The sequence below is a fragment of the Cyrtonyx montezumae genome, unplaced genomic scaffold (assembly GCF_038088225.1).
Source record: "Cyrtonyx montezumae isolate F1298 unplaced genomic scaffold, pur_monq_1.0 scaffold_3, whole genome shotgun sequence".
In the NCBI taxonomy this organism is placed as follows: domain Eukaryota; kingdom Metazoa; phylum Chordata; class Aves; order Galliformes; family Odontophoridae; genus Cyrtonyx; species Cyrtonyx montezumae.
Window position 1 is genome coordinate 127556150 of NW_027072034.1, and position 24953 is coordinate 127581102.

The 24953-nt window shown below is 39.4% G+C and overlaps 1 protein-coding gene across 2 annotated transcripts in view; it reads left to right on the forward strand.

Annotated features, from left to right (window-relative positions):
• GRIP1 (glutamate receptor interacting protein 1) overlaps window positions 1–24953 on the forward strand; it is a 199836-nt gene that overhangs the window by 162864 nt on the left and 12019 nt on the right. The window contains exons 10-21 of one of the 2 annotated variants that reach the window (XM_065743301.1): window positions 2441–2593; window positions 6738–6924; window positions 7701–7846; window positions 9497–9577; window positions 14802–14871; window positions 15103–15248; window positions 19003–19147; window positions 20117–20256; window positions 20457–20645; window positions 22950–23106; window positions 24177–24248; window positions 24350–24550. In XM_065743301.1, coding sequence (XP_065599373.1) covers window positions 2441–2593; window positions 6738–6924; window positions 7701–7846; window positions 9497–9577; window positions 14802–14871; window positions 15103–15248; window positions 19003–19147; window positions 20117–20256; window positions 20457–20645; window positions 22950–23106; window positions 24177–24248; window positions 24350–24550 — 1687 coding nt within the window. Of the gene's footprint in view, window positions 1–2437; window positions 2594–6737; window positions 6925–7700; window positions 7847–9496; window positions 9578–14801; window positions 14872–15102; window positions 15249–19002; window positions 19148–20116; window positions 20257–20456; window positions 20646–22949; window positions 23107–24176; window positions 24249–24349; window positions 24551–24953 lie in introns of both variants that reach the window. The other variant, XM_065743300.1, reaches the window with a different exon arrangement.

Genomic DNA, 24953 nt, shown 5'->3' on the forward strand with positions numbered 1-24953 from the left:
TCTTATCAGATTTTAATTTTTATGCCATAGTTAAATCCAGAAATCTTGCTGCCTTTGTGCATAATCGGAGAAAGATTTTTACTTGAGAAGATTCAATAAGCCTGTAAGAGACACAGTGCCTCGTCAGGCTACTGTTACTTTTACTGTTTCTGGGATTTTTTCTTGTTTGATGTGTGGGATTTTCTGAAGCCTTTGAGAGTGAACTACTCAGATTGGCAGGCTGGCTGGTGGCTGCCACTGGCCTCTCATGCCTCCCTTCCTGTAGGGACACCCTCACCTCATTTGTTACCTGTTGAGGAAAATAAATATTAAAACATTAATCCAAGCACGTATCAGAGCAGCGCCGGGAGGACAAGGGGTGCCCTCAGGGAGGGATGCAGGCCCAGGGCAGCCCGATCTGGGACTAGGCCACATCATGCAAGGGCCCACAGTGCCCCAGCCATGGGGCCATGAGGATGGAGTGGGGCCCTGTTTATGAAGTTAAACACAACTAGAGCTTTTCTTCTTCTGCTTGCTGCAGCGGCTTCCATTTTCCCCTGGCTGTCTCGTGGAGCAAGACATGGACACAGAGTGGCTCTAACCTAAACTGACAGACTTCAGGCTACTGTTAAAGTCTGGCATTGGGTTGCCGTGTGCCTGCAGCCTTATAGGTGATACAGCTGATGAGCTGAAGGCAATAGCTTAGGTTTCTCCATATGGGTGTGTCTCTCTTTTCTGTTCTTTTTTTTAAGACAGAAGTTCAGTGAACAGTTTGCAGTCATAGTGTTCCACTGTGGCTCAGCAAGAATGCAATTACGTCGAGTTGAATGATGATCAGATTATATTTAATGAAGAAGGGTTTCTGTCATTTTCTTTTAACATTTGACGCATCAGCTGAAATACTTCCTGTCCTCTTGCTATATAATGGCCTTCATCTTTGGTGTATCCTGGTCTCTCCATACTTAGAATCAGCAATCAAAAATTTTCTCAAATTTTATCCAGAAAAGATTAAGTTAAAAGAAAAAATTACACATCCAAATGATAAGTAAGAGCTCTAGATTTTTATTTTCTTTTTTTAATGAGACTTCAGGGTAGCGTTTGAATGCTGCTGGGCCAGGGAATTTGTTTCTGACACAGAATAGCGTAATGTCAACAATATAAGCTGTCAAAATTAAAACGATGGTACAGTAAATTGAAATGACTGTCATGTAGTGTATGTATAGTATCGGATATTATTTCTCAATGTAGAGAATTACTAGCCTCCAGTTAGAGATCATATATGATCCCTTAGTATTTTCTAAATAAATTTGCAGCCTTAACCCCTTAAGCCAGGAGGAGATTCAAAATTGATTCCCTACTAATCTTTAAAAAATTAATACAAGAAAACAAACAAACAATCAGAAGTATTTATTTTGAGAAGATAAATTATTTTTGTTCCCCAAGATAGACCTTCCTGGTAAGAAGACAAGACCAGGTTATTATTATTTCATTCCTTTTATTTTAAATTCATTTTCATTTTTGGACTTTTTTGTTCATTTATGTAATTCTGTTACCTTTCCTTCTTCTCTGGTCCTTTTGTTTTTTCTGATTTTCCATCATCCCTTCATGTGGGCAGTGAAGGTTCAAAGAAGCAACAGGCAACTTACCTGGGATTCGTGTACCAACAGCCACAGCAGTCTCCTCACCTACCACCATTATAACACCTACCACCCTGACCATTGCAGGATGCCAGCATTGAAATTCCAGAAAACGTCTCCTCAAAAAAGCCTTCGTAATGTTCCACACTTTTTCCTGCTGACATAGTCTCTCCTTTTCTTCTTCCTCCTTTCCCTCTTCTTTTACTCATAGCTTTCTCATTTCAGGCACTAAAAACTTTCCAGTTTTATGGATGCTACACTTTTTCATAGCCATGCTCAGGTTATTTCTGACATTTTACGCCTTTTCTTTTCTGTAGCAAGGCAGCCTCTGTAGACAGGAAAAGGCTTGACAATTGTCGATGAACCTGCTCTTCTGCTATATGAGTAGACGGTTAGATTTGTGTAGTATACATAAAATCCAGTATTTGCATGCAAAGCATGGCTTACAAATCTTTTGTCAGAAGTTACCTACTACAAAAAGGCAATTCTAACATCAGTGTATCTAGACATAGTAGTCTGCATCAATTCACAGATATGTGTTGAAAATTTTGATTCAGCATACTTCTGAAGAAAGATGTGTCTAATGAATGTAATTTCTGAATCTACAGTATCTTTGTTAGCTTCCAGCAGGTATTTTCATTGTACGCTAGCTGTACTTGTGTCCAGGGTCACCTATGCAGTTTAATGTTTTTGTTATCAGAAATGCACAAACCATTCCTGTGCATCATACACACTGTTTGATTCATTGATGAGTTACAGGCATGTGCCGCGCTCTTCTGTGAAGGCTGAGTGCTGTTTGCCAAGTGTTTGATTTCTTACAGCAGCTTTGGTGTCTTCATCCTTCTCTCCTACCTCCATGAGTGCATACAGCCTGAGTTCCCTGAACATGGGGACCTTACCTCGCAGCCTCTACTCCACCAGCCCGCGTGGGACAATGATGAGGCGGAGGATGAAAAAGAAGGACTTCAAAAGCTCCTGTAGGTGGTAACAGCAACTGCTCAAAATGTGCAATAATGGGTGGAGGAGGGGGAAGATACAGAAGAAAGGTACAAAGTACTTTAATTAATTTACATTAGGCAGAAAAGAGAGCAATTGGTGTTTCTTTTAGATGTGGGGAAAAGTCAGCATAAAAATATTTTGCCAAAGCTAAAGTGAGATAAGTAGAGGCCGTATGGCTGAACTATATCATCTGGAATATGCAAAGCAATTTATTTCTTCAGTCAATCCTGCAATGGTTTGTCATGATGTTACTGAAGTGATTTTCAAATTCCTTTTTCAAATCTTCCCATTTTCATTGGGGAATAAAATTCATAGCTTAACAGTCAAAAAGAGATTGCTGGTAAGCTCAGCTATGATATTACAAAAGTGAGAAGAGCTTGCCACTGTACCTCATTGGTAGTTCTGATGTTATCATCTACACCACATCAAGTACAATCATTTTCGTGAGAAAGAGTGACAAATAACAGTGAAAACTAAATAATTGTCTCTGGCCAACTGTCTGGAATTCAAAGCATGAGTTTCCCATGAGTCAGTAAATTCCCAAGCCAGAATGAATACATTTCACTCTTTTCCACTAGGTATATTGGGAAGTATACAGTGTGCCAAGAGCATGGCTGTATAAAGCAGTTTCCCAGGCTCCATGTAAGAGTCATCTCTCCTTTTGGCTTATTTGTCAACCTGTGACCTTCAGCATCACATCAGCTCACATCATCAGCCCAGTTTCTTTAGAAAAAGGAAGTGCAAGGTGCTGTGTAATCATCCAGTACATTTAATAATGCTCACAAATCCACTCTGGAAAAGCTAAACTTCTGCACATCACACTGCTGCTGTCCTGTACCTATGGCCATAACAAAATCAGAGCAGAACAGCAGCTTTCAGCCAAGCTCAGACACTATTGAAAGCAAGAGGAAGCATTTGAGAGAGGAACTGAGGTTTTGCATTCTTGCAGAGCTTTTTGTTGTTTGCTTGTTCTTATTTATTTTGTAAAGCAGATATTTTTGCATAACTTCACATTTTCGTGCATTTTTTAATCTGATTGGCCATTTACCACAATCATTTGTTAGCTTCTAATGCATCCTTTGAGGTCATTGGGAGATAGCATGTCCATCCATTCTATGAAAACAGTAAGGTCCAGCTCTTAAATGTCCTCACTTGAGAAATGGTAGTAGTTTCACACTAATGCTATGATTTGAATAATAAAATAATGCTGGATGCAAAAGTACAGTTCTTAGCCTGTGCTCTGTTGTAACAGTTGCCTACATTAAAGGACTGTTAATCCTTTTGTAATTTTAATACCGTTATACATCTTGGAAACAGCTGTTAGTTATGTAGGAGTTTTCAGATACTTTTCATTCAGAGAAGCCTTACACTGCAATTTGTTATCCCGCAATGGCTCCAAGCAAGGCCAATGACATAAGATTAAAATGAGACAGTCACATAAGCACTGCAGCCCACCTCAAATGTTCCTGAAGTCAGAAGGTTCTGAAGGTGAGTCTGCAATGATTAAACGACTCTCTAGCTAGGACATTTTAGAATAAGGCTTTATTATGGCGTGGTTTATTCTCCATCTGCCTGATATGTGGAACTAGCTCAGTCACTGGATGGGCAGAATCTGACCATGCTTCACTATAAGCAGTGATTCCCTTAACAACCCTGAATCAGAGATAACTTCAGATGAACTGGCTGGCTATCCAGGCTTGCTTGCCCTGTCTATGAGCTTGCTTTTCAGCCCATGTGGAATTCCTTACTGTTGTTGCTAGACTTCTGCCTGTACTTGTGACTGCAATAACAGCCAGCTTAAGAGAGCCACCCTGGACTACATGTGCTACAAATGACCATGATAGAGAAAGACTGGTCCTGTAGCCTTCCACCACCTATCAACAAGACTTGGCAAACCTTACCAATTTCCCTTTGTGGGAGACTCGTGAGAACTAGGTAGCACTGACTGCTGTCCTTTTCATAAAAAAGGAATAGCACATTCTCTTAATTTTAGTGATCCTTTTTGTTGTTGTTGTTGTTAGTAATTCAAGGTTTTTTTTTTAAGGTAACAATAAATCTTTTAGGATGGCATTTGGGAGGAAAAGGATGTACTGATGAAGAATGCTATAAAGTTTACATTGCCAATGATTTAGGAAAAGCTGCATAAATTAATGTGATCATTCCAGAATTTATGATGATGAAGCATGGTGGTACAGAAGGCTACAGCACTTTTATGGGCAGGAGTTGCAGTCATTGCATTAATTATGCAGATCTTTCCAACGCCATGGCTGTAAAAATTGAAGGCATGCCCTGCTGTCATGTGCTTTATTTACGCCACTTGTTTCCCATCTTTACTCTTCTTCTGCTTTTTTGATTTTAAATGGTACTCGTTTTAAAAATGTTTAGATCATTATTTGGTTGAAATTTAAATCCTGAGGTATTTGTAATAGTAGTACTTTTAGTCAGACATAAATTTATACCAACTTACATGATAATTATTAGGAATGTATACTTCTCAGCACTTTCTAAGCCAGCTGCTAGCAGGAGGAACAAGGAACAATTTCTATTTTCCAAGGCTCAGAGCGGGACATTGTATGCTTACTGACCTTTGATGACATCTTGTTCTGCTTCTCTTACAGCTGCAGGAATAAAAGTAACAAGGACATAACCTTCATATTCAAGAATATGATTTGCATACTGCATAGCATGTAGTAAACCAGCCCCTGTAATTTTCACTAAGAATCAAATACAAAAATAAGTATGCTAAAATGTACCCTGTATCACTAGCAAACAAGGTTCATTGGAACCACTTACCCATTCATGCACCATTTTTAAAGCACTGGGATTCCTGGCAGAGGCTGCTCCCTGGTGATACTATTTCAGAGCAAGTCCAATACTTGTAGTCTCAAATAAGTACTCACAGAACCTCTGTCATCTTTGTATAACTCTGCTGGTATTATCTGTAATGTAAAAAACGAGGACCATTTTGTTCCATACCTAAAAAAATATCCTCATTTAAAGAAAAAAAAAAAAGAAAACATGAGCTTTTATGTAATTCTTGGTAACTATTGCAGGCAACAGTGGGTCTTGAGGAACTTTAGAGTAGTAATAGCGTAGATTTATAACATGAGAACATTCAAAATCTTCTTCAGCACTGATGATTATCATTACAGGACTGTAACATTCCTGTCTGAACAGGAATGGAAAAAAAAATCTAACTTCTTGGTGCGTGACATAGGGAAAGACAGTATTCTGTCACTGGGGGAATTGAAATGAAGTTCAAACAAGACCTCTAGAGAGCCGTTAAATAAATAAATAAATAAATAACAACAAACCATTTTATTCCATAAATAATTGCATTGAATCTCTATGTTAATTTTATTTGGATTTGTTCTGTAATACTTCCTATTCAGGATGAGAATAGAGAAAGAAACCAGGAGTACAGGAGTACTAAAGAGTACAGAAGTAGATAGGTGCCTGTTTTTTTCAGATGAGGGTTACCTTATCTCAAAGGGTCTCCTTTGAGAGATCCCATATAAGTTTTTTTTCTCACAATCTCTTTATTGTTACAGGCTGCTAAAACAGAGAGGCTGGTTCAATTTACATTACCCAGTTAGCCTGGCATATTGCTGACATGTAGTAAACATGTACAAGTTGATGTGTTCAAGAAAGGTACAAGAGAAAGGAATCCTTTCTTGTAAGCAAGACTGGAGTGTGTGCCTTGTTGCTAAAAACATTGCATTGCTTTGAGATGTTCAAAAGAGCTCATGGGAATCAACCTGAATAACAGCTGGGGTTGTGCCTCCAAATCCCTTAGCTACTCTGGAAACTCCACTCATCCATGCCTCAAACTTAATGCAACCAGAGTTCAGAGATGTTATGAGGTTTTTGGGTACGGGTGTGAAACAAGAGTATTTTGCTGAGTGCATAAACTATCTTTTTGCATTTTAACATATAATCAGATGTTTTCTGTTCTCTTTTAACTTAAGCATTTGTGTGTTATTTATAAATTTTAGCCCACATTCAATTTAAGAGATATTTTGTTGACTAGGTTTATTGTACAGATCAATTTTTTTTTTCAAAGAACAATGAAATTTCTGCTGTGTTTGAATGTCTTTCCTCCTGGTCTGCTCTGTTTTCTAGTGTCTTTAGCCTCTAGCACTGTTGGTTTGGCCGGGCAGGTTGTCCACACAGAAACAACAGAAGTAGTGCTGACAGCTGACCCCATAGTAGGGTTTGGAATACAGCTCCAGGGTAGCGTGTTTGCTACTGAGACCTTGTCTTCTCCACCTCTCATTTCCTATATCGAGTCTGACAGTCCAGCAGAAAGGTGAGGTTCTTTCAGATGACTGCTAAATGCATTTTGGTGAGCACTCCTTGGGGTAATTTGGGCTTGTTGCTTTCAGTTTGTGAGAAATTGCAAGGCCTTGCTCAGTGGAAGAGCGGTAAGTTACAAACTGTCTGTTCTGACAATGATATTTCATATGCTTGAGCACCCATAAGAAGAATGACAAGCACCAGTGCTTTTATCATCCAGAGTCTTCCAGCAGGAAACTGGAAGCTGAATTCATTCAAAAGCTAAAAATATATTAAAAGCCAAATAAAAACAATTCAGTGTGTGATGAGGGGAAGCCGTATTCCATTCTATTAAGTTTTGGTACCTAACAAAATCTGAGAAAATACCAGAATTTTGACTTAGTAATTCTTTCATTGCAACATTTCAGTTGCATTGTTACGTATGTTGTTAATCATGCCATGAGATCAGGCAGAATGATAGTTGCATAGGCAGCTGTAAGCCACCGTGGCAGAGATGCAACACCTGCAGCCTGGGGACAGGGCCAGAGGTGATGTCCATTGGTGGAGAAGAGGCACCAAGCTGTGCCCATCCTCCCAATTCCTGATACATAAAGAGCACAGGCCATGCTGGGGGTGCCAATATTGTCATGGTTCAAAGGGGCATTGGCAGCTGGTATCCTCCCCCAGTGCCTGGGCAGACTGTGGTGCTGCTCTGCTACCTCTCCTTAAAGGTTAGGCTGAGTGTGTCTGCTATTTCTGGTTCTGGTAACACACACATCTGATCATTGTTCTGTATCACTGTGCACCTAGATGTGGGGTCCTGCAAATCGGAGACAGAATAGTGGCAATAAATGGTATTCCAACAGAAGACAGCACTTTTGATGAGGCCAATCAACTGCTCAGAGACTCCTCCATCACCAACAAGGTCACTTTGGAAATAGAATTTGATGTTGCAGGTATGAATCTACTGTTATTCTGTCTTGCAAGAAAAGCGTAGGAATAAATCCTGAGTATATTGCAAGTGTTAGGTAGCAAAGATGGGCACTTTCTTCTCAAACACACCATTGAGTTTTCAAGTGACCTATTTGAAACGTGTGTCTTTTTGTGCAGCTTTCTCATTCCACATAGCCCTGCAGCATACTTCTGAACACAAATGGAAATGACAAGTCCTTAGAAAGATCTGGTGACAGTCTCTCCTCTGAGTTATTTCCAGACACATTTCCGCCCTGAGATAGAAATATTCTGCTTTGCCAAGAGAAATCCTCTACAGGCCAACTAATGAAATGTGTTACTAGACAAAAAAGTATTATAATAGGATGGATAAGCAGAAAATCCTGGAGAGTTTCACTTAACACTATCTTAAAATCAACAATCTAAATAAAACTGTAGAAATTGCTTTAACAAAAGCTAGAAAAGACATTGTTAATATTAATAGTGAACCTTTATTATTACTGATGTCCTTCCTTTCTTTTATAATGTGTTTAAACATACAGAATACGCCTATATAACCACAAATAGTATAAATCAAGCAAACACACTTAATGCATTACCCCTGCATTACCCCCCTATGTAAACAGGAAAAACTTATAAGACTTATGTGTTCATCTGACAGTAGATCCTTTGAAGTCATGACAGTGTTGGATGTCCTGTATTTTTTGTAATATAGTTATTGGTAATGGTACTATAAATCATCATGTCAAAAGCAGGCTAAATGTTCTTATTGCAAATCTTTGTGATCTTTTAGCATGCATACATTTAGTGTACTATTGAAAAAAAAGGCCAAATACAATACATGCATCTGTATATATACGCATAAGAAACAGAAAATTGAATAGTAAGAAAACAAAACAACAAAACATTGACATATAAATACGCCTGAAGTCACTGGGACAGTAAGGTTTGTGTTTCAGTTCCCAGAGTTGTGTTCTTCCCATTTGTTCCATAACAGACTTATACTCATGATTGGACTGCCTTGCGACATGTGTGTATATGTGGCTGTAATTCTGATTACTTCCTTTTCAAGCTAAGGCCCAGACTTTTAGAAGCGGTGATGTGGAAGGTCAGAGTTGAAATGCAGTGCTGTGTGGGGCTTTTTTTGGCTCCATCAGCTTCAGACTCTTCATTGGTGATGTTTTCATCTATTTCTTCCTAGTGGATGTAAAATCCAAGGCAGTTGCCTTAGCAAACTGTTAAAAATATTTTAGACCTACAGCAACAAAGAACTGAAATTCTTAAAGCTTGATCTTCCTTCCTTGTAATTAAAATCTGTCTGCCAGTCCTAAAATTTTCATGTGCACCCACAGAAATTGCATACAAGCTAAAAACATGCAGTCTCAGCTGACTGCTGCTCTGTGCAATCTCCATAAATTCAGTTAAACCTTAGGAAAATAAATTGAGTTACTGTGAAATTACCAATAGAGCTATAAATCATACTTTGTATGTCCTACTTCCTTCACTTCAGCACCCATATTTCCTGCTGAGTCGTAATGCTGATGTGATTTCATTAACTTACATGTGTCATTCCATGAAATGAGAATTGCTATGTCTTATAAATTATTTAACATTTAAAGTGCTGTGGCTTTTTTTGTTTGTTTATTTTTTTACAGAATCAGTTATACCAAGCAGTGGAACATTTCATGTAAAACTACCAAAGAAGCATAATGTGGAACTTGGCATCACCATCAGTTGTAAGTGACAGTGCTTAAAACCACAGCAGTGGGATAATCTGCAGGCAGTAGGTCCTTACAGATTTATGGATAGCTATAAGCTCTTGCTTGTTTTGGTAAAAAAGCTTCTTTTTTCTTTTCCTAGAACGAGATATTTAGCAGTTCTCTGTCTCAGATGAAATATTATCTTGTAACAGATTTGTATCCTCTCCAACATCTAAAGAGGCCTAAGGTTTGACCTTCCTTTGCAGCATATATTTAACTGCCATTTCTGTAAGACAAATAAATAAACAAATAAAAAAAGTTGGTTGATCTTCCATATCTAGAAATGTTGCAAAGCCTGCCCTAGGCTCTCACAACCTACTGAGCAGAACCCCACTGAACTCAAGGGTTCTCAGAGGCATACATTGTGTTACATTCCACTTCACAGCACAGTTTAGCATTGACTGTGGGAATTCATTTCCAAAGCATTTTTCTGCTTCGTTTGGGGTTTCACCTAGTACATCACGCTATTAAATAATTAAAAAAAAAAAGCTTAGGACACAAGAGGATGGCACAGAACTGTACCAGGGGACATTCAGACTGAATAGCAGGAAAAATATATTTGCCGTGATGGTTGTCAGGCACTGGGGCAGACTTCTTAGAGAAGTGGTTGCTGCCCCATGCCTGTCAGTGTCTGAGAGCCATTTGGATAATGCCCTTAATAACTTTTAGTTAGCCCTCAAATGATCAGGCAGTCGGATTTGTTGATCTTCCAGATGAACTATTCTATCCTATACCATGCCATTCTACTCCCCTCCATTCCACTTAACCAGGCTTGCAGATAAGTGGCTTTGTATAAAAAGTGTTTTTTGTCCCAAGAGCCTTTTCCTCTGTTATTTGTTTGGAGTTTAATAACCCTACTGAACTTGAAGTAGGCTGAGCCATTATGGGGATTTGGGCTGGGTGAATATCCACTCAAAGTCTGTGTTGAAGTCACAATGTTCTTTTCTTTGAGTTAGCAGTGAAATAAGAAAGAAGTTTTAATTTTTAACATAATGGAACAGCTAATCTACAGAAGTGATGTTTTATTGAACTTGCTTCTTAGTAGGATGTACAAATAGGCAAGTTAAGTGAGTCTTTACTAGCACAAGTAGGATAGAGGCCTGAGACTGAGAACTGGGACCGTAGAGTCATTTATAGAGAGAGAACTTGCTGAAGATCAAAATTCTAGCTGCAGCACTAAATATACAACTTTATGCACTCTTCAGTCCTCTTGTAGTTCATCACACACATTGTGTAAGATATCCAGGAGCTCAACAGTAAGTAGACTTAAGATCTGGATCAGAGAAGAAAAGGTGAGATCTTCGGTGGACAAGGAAAGAAACTGAGAGAAGAGCCATAGCAGGGAGACAAGAAACGAGGGAAGAGATTGAGGTGTGATAATGGGATGGGGATGCTGTGTCTTCAACAACAGGGCTGGATTTGAATGCATAGTAAGGTGAGGATAAAGAAGGAGATGTGACAAGGAGCTGTTAAGCAGAGGGAAGAAAGTAATGTCAGGAAGATATATGGATGTTCGTACATAAGGCTGCTCATTCCCTGATATAGGCAAGGAAAGAAAGAACTGTGTAAAATGGATGTGAAGTGGTCTGGGAGCAGACTAACTGTGCAAGGGACTGGAGCCTTTCCCAAGACTAGATCATAGGGTTCCTAATTTACAGTATTTTCCAGTAACAGTACATTTCTCTTCTTCCATCCTGTCGTCTTTCACATGTGATTCTGCACCTGGATCTCAATCTTTTATGCCTGCTTGTGGTCTTTACAAGTGTAGGTTCAATAATGTTTGATGGTTGATAGAGATTATTTTTAATTGCTTTTAAAAATCAAAAATAACTGTGAAATGAAAGAAAACTAGATGCTTAAGGCCATGTAGTGTCACTTCAAACATCTTGTGTTAATTCATGAGGATATCTTTCTTAATTCAGTGGTCAAATATTACTGTCTCATTCTTCCTTCTCCACTCTCTGGGGAGAAATGAAATCACTGCGTAGCAAAGGGGGTGAAGGCTGCATAATGAATGAGGAGGGGATTGCAGAAAGCAAAAGGAGGCGATCTCATGGTCAAGAAAGTTTCATGCTACCATTGAGAAATTATTTTTTTTCCTTTTCCTTGCGATAGAGTTGTGCTGTGATACTAGTCATTTCATAGGGAAAAAGAAAAAGAGAGAGAGAATAAAATACGTTTTCCACACATGACTACTAGATTTTCTGGAGAAACAGTTGAGATCTTAAGAGTCACACTTGTGAAAATGCTGAGCATTTGCAGCTGTTGCTGAAATTGCCAGTAGTTGTGCTTTGGACATAGCAACTGCTTTATACTACAAACTACTGTAATAAAACTGGGGCATGGATATCTCAAATTGCTCACTGAAAATTGTTGTACTTTGACTTAAAACTTTTTGTGTTTCCTCTCCTCGTCTATAAAATGAGGAAAGGAGTACTCAATCTTCTTGCAGGGGACAGAGTCTATTTGCTAGTGTTCAAGAAGCAGTCTTAGGCAGCAGTGATGTGCAATACAGGAGTTAAGGAGGCAACTGAAGATCTTATCTGTGCAACAGAACTTAAATAGTTTGTACTATGTCTGTCATGAGCACTGAACTACCAGCACAAACCAACAAAGTGTGGTGTAGCTGCTTATTAAGGGCTTGTCAGCGTAGGGGAATTCATTTCACACCAAGCTGTGTTTGCATCCTGTAAAAGGACTTTCATCCACCAGACAGTAGCACAGGGTAACTGACAAAATGCAGCTGGTTCAGGCTGGTTCACTTTGAAACTTTAGTAAGTTTGTATACAACGTCTTATCCTTTGCCTCCCTGTGTATTCTGTGGGTTCACATTTTGAGTGTTCTCTCTGCCCTTTTTTGATTTTTTTTCTCTCTTTGGAACAAGGAAGAACTGTTTTCTTCAGTAAGTAAATCAATTTAATAATAAGTGTCTCAACACACAAGCCTCTGAGAACAAGCATTGTTCTTGCATGTGACTCCAGAGATTTGTGAGGCAACACAGAAGGTAAAAACATTGCATTAAAAAAAGTTCACTGAAGAGATACTTCAAAATTTTAACAAGGCGCCAACTGGTGAGCCAAACCCAAGGTAAATCATAGAAGTGTCAAATAAGATATATTTGACCAGTGGCATGCAAGCGTGAGAAAAAAGCTGTAAAAGTAAGATGTCTAGCAAAAAGTTAACTGCAGTTATCAAATTGTAATACATACACTCCCTGAAAGCCTGCTGTTTTAGACAAGTTTCTAAAAGTTCTTGAAACTCTTCAAACTTCTGTCTTCTGGACTTTCAAGACACTATGTATGAAATATGGCTCATCACCAATACTGAAACAATTCTTGTGGACATTCAGAGGCTTTCTCAGCCAGGGCAGCCAAGGCTAACAAGATCTGTTTGAGCACTATGTTGGAAATGTCATCATTAATACACTTCATGATTGCTGTAGGAGTAGATCTGTTGTTTTCTGCCAAAGCAAAGAATCATGATCTGCTATAAGAAGATGACATCAGGATTTTGTAGTGATCCTCTTCCAATACTAGCAGCTTTTTTGATGATTGTCAATTAGTCGTTAGTGCCTAATGGTACTAATGGCACCTTGTGTGTGTGAATGCAGAGGCCTTAGTAGGTATAGACTAGAAATGGCTTAAGGTGACTAAAGAGCCTCAGATACACAAAACCATTAGTGCTTTTAGGAGATCTGAGGGCTTTATACCACACAGCAGTGTTTTATTATTGGTATGCTCTACTATGACAACGGATGTATAGAAAGTTTCACACAAATGTGCATGAGAACTCCTTCCCAGTGCAGTGCCGGAGCAGTGGCACAGCCTCACAGAGAGGTGGTGGAGTCTCCTTCTCTGGAGACGTTCCAGACCCGCCTGGACGCCTACCTGTGCAACCTGGGCTAGGGAGCTGCTCTGGCAGGGGGTTGGACTCCGTGATCTCTGGAGGTCCCTTCCAACCCCTACAGTTCTGTGATTCTGTGAACAGTCCCAAGAGTCGGTCTGTGGACTGTTTCCTCTACTGCTGTAGGTGGTGTGCTTCTTGACAGGTGACACACCATTCTCTAAGAACATGCCTTTTGCCATCCTCAATTTCTTATCCCATTGCTTGCCTTATCAGATATTCAGTGCAGTCTTTTTCTATCAGCAAATGCATCAGCTCTCCAAAACAATGCACTCACTGAAGCTGTGCCAAGAATCAGTCCTTGGGTGCAGTCAATCATTGTTCTTTTCTTCCTCTGAGGTAGCTAACCCAGAGATCCAAAAGTCAAATGAAATTGCTAAGCAGCACTGTGAATGGCTTGCAGAACTTGCCAAGGGAAACTTGGCAAATGGTTTTTGCACAAGAATGGCAGTGACTGACATTGTGGAGCAGAGCATCATTTAATAATGATGGACAGTCAGCAAATAGAAAATAACATCAAGTACCACTAAGAAGAGATGAGTTACTAACTTGAATGTTACTGCAGTTGCAGTGGTTCTGTTCACTGTCCAAGGTGGGCAGAAGTGGGCAGTGCGTAAGGCTCAGCAGCAGCACAGAGGAGCGAGGTTACTCAACAAAAAGGCCACATTTATTTCAGAGGAAGCAATGAGTCTTCATGAAATAAGCATCCACATGGTGTCAGCTTCATCTCTGAAGATGTCGTGACTGTGTGTAAGCCCAGCCTAAGTGTGGCAGTTATCCACAGTATCTGATTCACTGAAAAGTAGATAGCTCCTTTCTCACCCAGGCAGCACTTCTTTCCTCTGCCTTAAACACTGAATGAGATAGAAGTGAATGTAAAGAATGTGGTATAGTCCCCTCTAGAAATGTTGCCAGTACAGCTCTGTCTGTGATCTGCTTACACCAATCTTCCTTTTTGTGTTGTAGCTACACAGCATTTTATGACCTATCATTGTAGCTGTACCATGGTATCTTCACATGGTTGAGCCCTGGCCTAATCCAGAATTCAGATACACAAAGTTAAATTCTCTTTGCACTATTCACCTCAGTTCTAGAATTTTCTAGTTTTTAAAAAGTAGACTTTGCAGTCTTGATAATATGCTTCTGCCATTGGTGTTTATCTACCTATAGTGAGAGGAAGGGGAGAAACACAATACAGATAAATAATGTGTAGGAAATACTCATTTGTGGATAGAATTTTAGCCTATGTCCATATATAAAAATAAAAATAAATTCGTATATCTATTCTATATTACAGCTCCATCCAGCAGAAAACCAGGGGACCCTCTAGTTATTTCTGATATCAAGAAAGGAAGCGTTGCTCATAGGTAAGACATCCAGTAAAGATCTGTTTCCACTGTGTTGCCAGCTGGACTCAAGTTAAACAGAAGAAACTTGTAAGAACCTTCCGCTTTTATTTAGTGCCCAGCAGTTACATGTGAAACATTCAATGTATAAAGAAATAATAGTTTAAAAAAATCTATCATGTTTCTGTATTAGTGTTTATACTTTCTAAAATGTTACTAGCATTTTCTGTAATCTTGTTTACTTGTTCACAGAACTGGGACACTAGAACTGGGTGATAAGTTGCTTGCAATAGATAACATACGTCTTGACAATTGCTCCATGGAAGATGCTGTTCAAATCCTTCAGCACTGTGAGGACCTTGTAAAGTTAAAGATCCGCAAAGATGAAGATAATTCTGGTATTGTCAATGAGCCTATTTCAGATTTTTATGTATTTGCAGGTTTATTCTTTTGCATTTAAACTTTAGTGAAATGCTTTTGCTAACTACTGCAGATTTTTGCTTTGGTTTTCTGCAACGGCAATTTCCCTTCAGATGTAAACATACAAGGTTGATCTTTCCCTTATCAGCATATTGAAATTTTCTCTACTTTTAAGACTGACCTGCTGGTCATGCTTCTCTTAATGCAACCCAGGGTACATTTGGCCTTCTCCTCAGGGCTACTCTCAAGTCATCCTCTTCCCAGGCTGCAGCTGTACTTGGGATTGCCCCAAACCATGTGCAGGACCTTGCATTTGGCCTTGTTGAACTCCATGAGGTTGACATGGGCCCGCCTCTCGAGCATGTCCGGGTCTCTTTGGATGGCATCCTATCCCTCCGGCATGTCAGCCGCACCACTCAGCTTGGTGTCATCTGCAAACTTGCTGAGGGTGCACTCGATCCCACTGTCTGTGTCACCTACAGATGTACTAAATAGCACTGGCCTAGCACTGAGCTCTGAGGAACGTCACTCATCCCTCCCCTTTTCATATGTTCAAGCCCTTCCTCATTGCTGAGGACAAGGTCCAGCATAGCACCTTTTCTCTTGGGTTCTTGTACCACTTGGAAGAGGAAGTTGTCATCTACACATTCCAGGAACCTCTTTGATTTCTGATGCCCTGCTGTGTTGTCCCTTCAAGAGAAATCAGGGTGGTTGAAGTCCCCCATCAGGACCATGTTTTGTGAATGTGAAGCTGCTCGTATCTGTCTGTAGAGGCCTCATCCACTCAGTCTTCCTGATCAGGCAGCTTGTTGCAGTCTCCCACTACGTCTCCTTCCCCCTGCCTTCTGTTTAACCCTAACCTATAAGCTCCCTGTCTGCTCCTCATCTGAGCTCTGTGGACTCCAGCTGGTTGTTGATACAGAGGGCAACACCATCTCCTCTTCTACCCTGCCTGTCTTTCCTAAAGAGTTTATACTGATCTATTCCTACATTCCTGTCACGAGAGCTATCCCACCACATCTCAGTGATGCCTATGGCATCACAGCCCTGTAGGCATCACAGCTCTTCCTTCTTGTTCACCATGTTCAGTGAACTATTGTACAGGTATTTGAGCTGGGCTCACATGGAGGCTAATTTACCAATTAGAGTTCCCTTATCCTGCACCTTAGGTGCTGTCTTAATAGCCTGTGATCCAACTCCAGGTCCAGGGCAACCATTGACATCACCAGCCTCAAAGCGGGATGGTTTGAGGATCCCCTCCTTCTTGATATTGTTTGGGGTGCTAAAAGCTGTATCACTGGTGCCTACACTGAACAGCAGCAGCGGGTAGTAATCTGTGGGACATAAGAGGTCTGGCAGCCTCTCTGTCACAGAATGCCCTTTTCCTTTAGCTGCTTTTGAAAGCAGATAGTAAGATTGGTACAAAACATAGACAGATTACTTTAGGACTTTGTTAACGACCCATGCATACTTTTTTCAGGAGGGGAAGGGAGGGAGGAGGGGTTCTTCCTCCCTGGGTTCTCATTCCCCCTCTTTTCTTTCAAACTCCTTCTTCTGGTATTAATTTAACATATTTATAGCTCTTCCTTATGCCTACTCCTGGTTTTCTTTGTGCTCTCTCTACTCCCCCCTTCTCCAGATGATTGTGTGTAGCTCAGAGCTGTGTCCCTCAGAGACAAATTCAAAGAATTATCCACAATTGCATCACTATGAGAAAAGAAAGAAGGAAAATCTCAAAAACACGAGACCCCACCCAAACATCTTAATTTGATTACATTTCCTTCTCAGGTGGAAGCATTTTTTCAGCAGATTTTGTTATCAGCGATTTTTCTTTTCTTTTTTTTCCCCGCTAGCCTCCAATTCTGAAGATAATTTTATCTTCTGAATAACCTAATGGCTACCAGCCTTTTTAGAGTATCAGAATTATTTGCTTTCATGGGAGAACTGGCCGTTATTCTGAATTCAGGCCATTATTAGGGCATGTTTTTGAACAGCTTTCATTTGTACTGCCTAGAAAGAGCACCAGTAAGAGTAGTAATTTGACATCTGTTGCATTCTACCATAAATTTTCTTAAATAGGACTCTCCAGAAGAAAAAAATAATGGACCGGTCTCCTTTTTAGTCAGTCTGTAAACTACCAACTCTCGTGTGTCCAAACTGCTGCATGATAAATATCTTCTTATTCACTTACCATTGATAAGAGAGAAACATGAGCATTGTGTCAGCCCTTAGGAGATACTAGCTATTGCATTTTCAATTAGCTTGAGGGATTACTCTTCATCCTTCTGTCGAAGTCCTGTAACATGTCCATGCCGCACCTGTGTCAGCATTATCAGGATTTGGTCACAGAGGATTTGTCATTGCCCCATGAACAACTCCCAACAGCCAAGCAAGAGCAACCTACCGTAGGAAAATCTGCTTTAGCAGGGGTTGGATTAGATATGGATCTTGGATTAGATGTTCTCCAGAGGTCTCTTCCAACCCCAACCATTCTTTGATTCCTCTATGAAATGGTTCTGTTGTCAATAGCAAGTGGGAAATAGGAGGGATTAAGGATGGGGAAAACTAGACCTAAATTTTCTGCAAACTGGGAAGGAGTTTGCTCTGCTGAAGTACCACATGCGGGGTTAGAGGAAAGCAACACTTTGAGCCTGTGCTAGTGATGAAGTTTTATTTTTCTCCCCTCGTTCTTGTCACATTTACTCGATGTGCATCTTAAATATTTTCCACACTTGCTGAACCATTCAGAATGTCATTGCCCACGGATCTAGGAAAAGTTGCTTGCCAGGCCAGACACCTTGGCTGAATATCAATATCATAAGATGGGCAAGGGAGCGTTTGATCTGAGGAGAAATTTGACATTTAAAGATTTAAAATATTCCTTCGCAACTAAAATATACTGTAGTTGATATCTTTTTTACTGTGGTGCATTTTGGATAATATGTGAAGAACTTGCACTGTATTAATAAAGCAACCTTTCTTGTTGAGGCAGCCCCTACTGGGTGTCATTTGCAGAAAACACACTGTACTTAGCTTAGCTAGAAATAAATTCTTTCCATTTATGATGATTATTTGGTGAGATTAAAATTTCAACAGAATGCAAATTTCATGCAAATGATGGAATAAATAAAATTGAATGGTGTTATTATTCAATTCAGTTAATAATTCAGAATTCAGAAGCTATTTTTGATTCAGTTCTGAAACCTTACAATTTCTCCTTAAAAAAGAGGGATGTATTTCAGGTTCTCTTAGTAAAACAGATATTCATCTAATAATGACTTTTGGCCTTTCCCACAATTTTTTTAAGGAACTTAGTTCTAAAAATGTGAATTCTCCTTGGTTTTGAATCCTTTACATTCAGTTCAAGGAACAGAAAAGTTCTGGCATTTACTATGCCAGTAGTAGCATGTTTCTTCCCTAATAAAACAGCCTGAAGACACATTTTAATAGGAAGAAGATACTAAGATTTTAAACAGAGTAAAATTCAGTCCTATTCCAATCAGGAGAGTTGTTTTACTGATGTCAATAAAATCACATTCTGGCAATAAAGAAGAAATTGCAGAAGGTTTGAGTTTTTTTCCTAAATAATCCAGTAGAGTATGATGAACAGGTGTATCTCAAATATAATCCTGAAAATGTTTGATTACCAGTCACTAGATTGAATGTGTTATTTTTTTCATTCCCTCTTTCATAAGAAAACAATTGCATCTGTTTGGCATTCATTTATTACAGATGAACAGGAGAGCTCTGGAGCAATTATTTATACTGTTGAGCTCAAGCGCTATGGTGGACCTCTTGGAATTACTATCTCTGGTACAGAAGAGCCTTTTGATCCCATAATCATTTCCAGCCTTACAAAAGGAGGATTAGCTGAAAGGTATATTGGAAGGCTAATTTTCATGGTTTAGCTGTTTATTTTCTCTAGTTCTTCAGATCTGGGTTTATAATATTTTTGCAGTCATTTTGTGATGATTACTGAGTTCAGGAGTATGAGGAATATCTTAACAGGATGTTCTTGCATATACTATACAAATCAGAGCAAATTGTGATCCTTTTTTTTAAATATCATTGGAAAAGCTTTTCAGTCACAGGAACATTCAAAAGTGGTAGCCTTTTATATCAGAATGGGTAAGGAAAGCAATTCATGTTCCTAACTGAAAATGTTCTACACATAGTAACTACACACAGCATCTGTATATGTACTTTCTTACACCATGAGTAGCATTATCCAAGGAGCAGAAATGCACCTCATGGTAAGTAATGGATAGAGAATAGTGGAAGTGCTAAGGTTTTCTGTAACTTGACAACGTTAAGTTGACAGGTAGAACCATTGTGACTTGTACATTCCATGGTCATTTCAGAGAAAACTTACAGAGCACAAAACACAATAGTTTTGCTCAGCCAGATCAACAGTGCATTTACACAAAGAGAATTTATTTTCTTATGATACAATCCATCTGGAAAGCCACATTGGTGAAATAGCGGGCTACTTGCTCACACTGCCATTATCTGTTCTGTTGGGTCACTCTGGAAACATTACATTAATTTCAAAAACTATCAAACTGAGATTATTCTTAATCAGGTGGGCTGCAATGAATATCATCCATAGGTTATTAACTACTGAAGTAACACTGAAATCCATATCTCCATGCTTAGCTCTGCTATTGTCACAGCAAAGGTGACTTGCTTTAAGCATTTCTAACAATAGAATTACTCTATAACACAGTTATGAATGCAAAACAAAAGAAAGATGAGACTTTTTAATGCCTCCAAATATGTGAAGAAATTGTCTTTTTTTTTGCTTTTTTTGCTGCTCTTCTAATGTTCAACTTCTCTCATACTGTAGAACTGGGGCAATCCACATAGGAGACAGAATCCTAGCAATAAATAGTAGCAGCCTGAAAGGAAAGCCTTTGAGTGAAGCCATTCATTTATTACAGATGGCAGGAGAAACTGTCACCTTGAAAATCAAGAAGCAGACAGATGGTAAGTATGGCCGAAGTAGCATCAGTGATCTATATAATAGGTGTGTTTTTACAGATTACAAAGTGTTCAGGCCATCTCCAGAGAAAATATCAGGTCAGTAGCAAAAAAAAAGTGTGCTCTTAGAACTGCATTAAAGCAGTGACCATCCCCCATCCCTTCTTTTCTTTTCTTTTTTTTTTTTTTGTAATAATCCTGTACAGCTACCAGTCCCAAGAAATTTTCTGTCCCTGTGGGCCACATAACTGAACTGAGCGATGCTGAAGATGAGACCTCCGCTGCACAGAAATCTGGCAAACTCTCAGACATCTATTCTGCTACAGTCCCAAGTGTTGACAGCGCAGTAGAGTCGTGGGATGGCTCTGGTATTGATACCAGCTTTGGAAATCAAGGTACTATCAAGAACGCAATCAGTCTTTAAAGTGGAAATTCTTGTCTTCATGGCTGACCTTCATTTGCCCTAAAGACAACCTTGTCTGTACTAAGTTTAAACCTTCTACTTTGTAGTGTGCTGGTGTCTCATTATGCCCACACACCTTGCCAGGCAACATGATTTCTTATGCATGGCTGTCCTCAAATTCATTTTTTTATGACAGTGTGCTATGTTATGAAGCATTTATCAATACATTAACAAGCTTTTGTTAGCTTTTCTGACATCTGAATAGCCCAGTCCATAGCTCATACACAACTAAATGAGTTTATCCTTCAAATACAGATCAATCTCTGAAGGTGTTCATGAATTTGATGTCCATGGGCAGTAATTTTTAGCAGGCAACAGATTTATTATGAACTGCTGAAAGAAGAACATTAGACATTACTCTGGATTTGTAAAATTTGCTTCTTCCTCAATACTGCAGTATGAACAATTAACTTTCAGCCCTCCAAAACTATCATTCAGTTGAAAGATCTGATTTTATACTAAATTTTGTACTTCTGTTTGACTTGATAAGACTTTCAGTATTATTATTATTATTTTTTAATCAGAATAGTTTGTTTGAAATACAGGGTCAAAAAGTAGCCTATGTTACTGCTAATGGCTGTTTTCTTCTGTTCTTTAATTTTAAGATATTTCTTAGCCTTGCTGCATGTATTTTGTCATCATCTTCCCTTTCAACAGGATACAGTGTCTCAATTCCTGTTTTCTACATTTTACATTTAACTTATGTTACACATAACATTTTATTTAATACCCAATGTAATGAGATAACCTCTTCCTGTATAATCTGTATTTCATTGGAATTAGAATTGGGATGGATTTGCTCCCTTTTCTGTTTTTAACTGTTTTGGCCGGCTTATCAAAATAAATAGTGTTAGATTTTCTTCTGGTTTTTTTTTCTGTTTGGTTTGTTGGTTGGTTTTAAGTTCCAGGGAATATATTTCTGAGAAAGTGCAAAAATGGTGGTTCTCATCTTATGTTTGAATTGATCAAGTCTGGGGAATATTATTCAACTGTGGAAAGAACTGTGGTCCAGAGTGCTCTCCTAAATCCCAGTTGTTCAGACTCCATGCCAAAAACTAAACAGTGTCACAAAATGGTTTTTCTCTGTCCCCCTTAAGAAAGTCACCCCAGACTTTCATGGGTACATGGCACCTCTCCTAAACAGCCTGAGTGTAATCAGAGTTGTGTCCTATTCCTTGCTGTGTTACTGCTGTGACCCACATTTCTATTAAAGTTTGTTCTCTCTTGACCTGTCAAGTTGTTTGGTTTCTTTCCAAACCTTTCTTGGCATAAGCACAGGCAAAGCAAAATGAGGAGTTTGGGGAATGTTTCTGGAGCTCCAGATAATGCTTTATCCTATTACTAATTCAGTGTTGGTGAGACATTCTTTCTCTCCTTGAACTGACACCCTGTTTTGTACCTTTGTCTGATATGTGTGCCTTAGTAGTCTGGAGACTTCCCCACATAACAGTCACATTTTCACAACCAGAACCCTTCCTAGAACTTAGGAGTCTGTTATTGTTTGTCAATTAGCTAGAAAAAAGCACACTTGTGGTTGAATGGGATTTAAGGGAGACAGGTCTGGACTGATATATGGAAGTGAATTGCCATCTTTAGAGAAGTGACAGCAATGATACTGGTTAGCCATCAACAAAACAGAATTTTCTAATACACTCTGCACTCAGAAAATGCCAGCTACAGAGACTCAAAAAGGAATTTGTCAAGATGAAATATATATATTCAGCAGTTCTGCTGTACTGGAATTTGCGCACCAGATCAGCATCAGATTGTGACAACTTAATCCATATGTTCTTTTTAATATGTTGCTTAAAAACCCAATTCCATTGACTTCCTACTTGGAATTTAAATTAGAGTTAATTCAGTGAAAGAAAAGCTGTCGAACTTCTACCAATGTTGCTTTTAAGATAAAAGTGCACAAAAAAAAACCTCTTCAGATACCAAGGCTGTCTGGTTCCAGTTGCACAGCCATGAAACATTTGGAAATAGCTGATAGAAGTCTCCCCAAGGGTGTCTGTTCCCACGTGCACGTGCCCCTCCTGAGACAGGCCTTTCCTCAGCTTCCATAGTGAAAAGCAACAGCCCCTCCAAGAGCAATTCCCTCTGCCCAGAGGGTCATGGTATGGAGATCTTGCATGTTAGTCTTCATGCAAGGCAGTGCATGAATTTAGCTTTGAAGATGTATTTTTTTGTCCTTACAATATATCCAGGGTCATGAATATACAAATCATCTTTTTAGGACCCAGCTATCAGGCTTCAGGATACAACTTCAATGCCTATGAATGGAGGAGTCCTAAACAGAGGAGTAGTTTGTCCCCTCCAAGCAGAGCACGAAACCACCCATTTCATGACACAGTGCTGAGTGATGACGAGTGGGACCGACCTACAGCAAGCAGGTAAGCTCTTGTTCAAGTTTCTGCTTCCTTATCTGCAGCTGCTTTAGTGCCTCAAATATGGGCACCTATCGTCTAGAAGGAAGTTATGCTTTTCTAACTCAGCTGTAGCAGCTCTTTCTCTAAATATGAGTATTTACCATTTAATAATATGATTATTTGTAAGTCATGAAACTTATCAGAGCAGATAAACGGCATTTGTGGAAGATTATAATGCCAAAGAGAAGGCATATATTTATTTGAAGTTACTTAAAAACCGACAAACAAAAAACACAACAAAGCAAAGATTTCAGTACTCATTGTAACTGTTGGTCAAGATTTGCAGAAGTACACATCCCTCATTAGAAATGCAGTTTCTCTGTGTAGCAGCACAATGAGCCTGAAGTCTCAGTTTAGTTTAGTACTGCAGAAAACCTTTCCTATATATACCTGCTGGATAAGTAAATCCGTAAGTTTTAGATCAGTTAGCTTTGAAATGTAAATTAAGGCAGGGTTTAGATGAATTCACAGCTTTTCAGAAGCTGAATGATAAATCCTCCAATACAGCAGATTGCTCAATGACATTTTATCTGGGGACAAGTCAGTCAGGATGATGCATGTGTGAACACGCAGCCCCTGTCCAGCTCCTTTGGTCCCTGCTGGCCAGAAGCATGCTAGAAGTTTACACAGGCTATTAATGGACATTTAATAAGGGAGATGATCACTGTTTCCTTCATATTTCCCATTTTTATTAAGTGTGCTGTCTTTAATTCGTGAGCACTCTTTTTTTTATCCACATTAAAAGCTCATCTTTTGTTTCCCAGATGAGATGCAGCCACAGATTCCAGATCACCCGCTGTTTTACAGTTGCATAAGTAATAGGTTGAAAAAGTTGATGAGCAGTGAACCATGAAGCCAGCCTGTAAAATGCAGAATATTCTAAATTACAAGCATGTATCCCATTACCAGTTTAAAGCACAGTTCAAAAAAAGTACACACTTTGAAAAGGCTTGTTCTACTTACACCTGAGAGATACAGCAGAAATTAAAATAATGGTTATTTTAATATTGTGTCTGTAAAATGAATGATGCCAGATCTGATGGTGCTTCTGTGCTAAGTGCTGGAGTATTTGAGCAGGATGAATCTGTTCTTCCAGCCTTTGAGAGGTAACTCCAGAACAAAAACAGCTCTTCTGTGCCTCTAGCTAAGCACTCTGTCTTCTTCTCTAATGCTAAAAAGTAATTGTTCTTACCTTTATTTTGTGTAGCACAGCTTCCAAGAACATGTGGCAGCAGAAAGAGACTGAGACGTTGGGAGAGAATCAAGAAAATCACTTAAAGCAAACTTCTTTAGAAAGGTCAGGGGGAGAGAACATCAGGAGCATGAAGAAAGAGGGCAAGCTGTGGAAAGGTGCCTCTGGTGGGCAGAGGAAAGGTGGGGGACAGCTGGAAGAGTGGAATACTTCCAGGTAGGAAAACTGTGCACAGGAGTGAGACCTGAATGGGCTGGGGCCAAGGGGGAGGGAGAGAGGGAAGAAAGTAAAAACAAAATGAGAAAAAGGAGAAAAATGGGTAAAAGCAGAAAGCACGTCACTAACATGCCACCAAGTGATAATAATGCCTCGGTTAGAAGTGAATGAAACCAGAGAGCATAAGCTGCTCTGTAGCCTTGTTTCTACCTACCACTGACAGGCAGAATGTCAGTTACAATTCCCGCTCCAAGGAAAGCTTTTTGCACATTAAAACATTATCTTCAGGAATGAGTCTGCCAGAACCCAGCACATCCTGTCACTTCCTGATGGAGAAAAAAAACCCACAGAGAGTAGCACAGAATGAGAGGATTTGGTTTCTTCCATGGCCATAAGAGCCAAA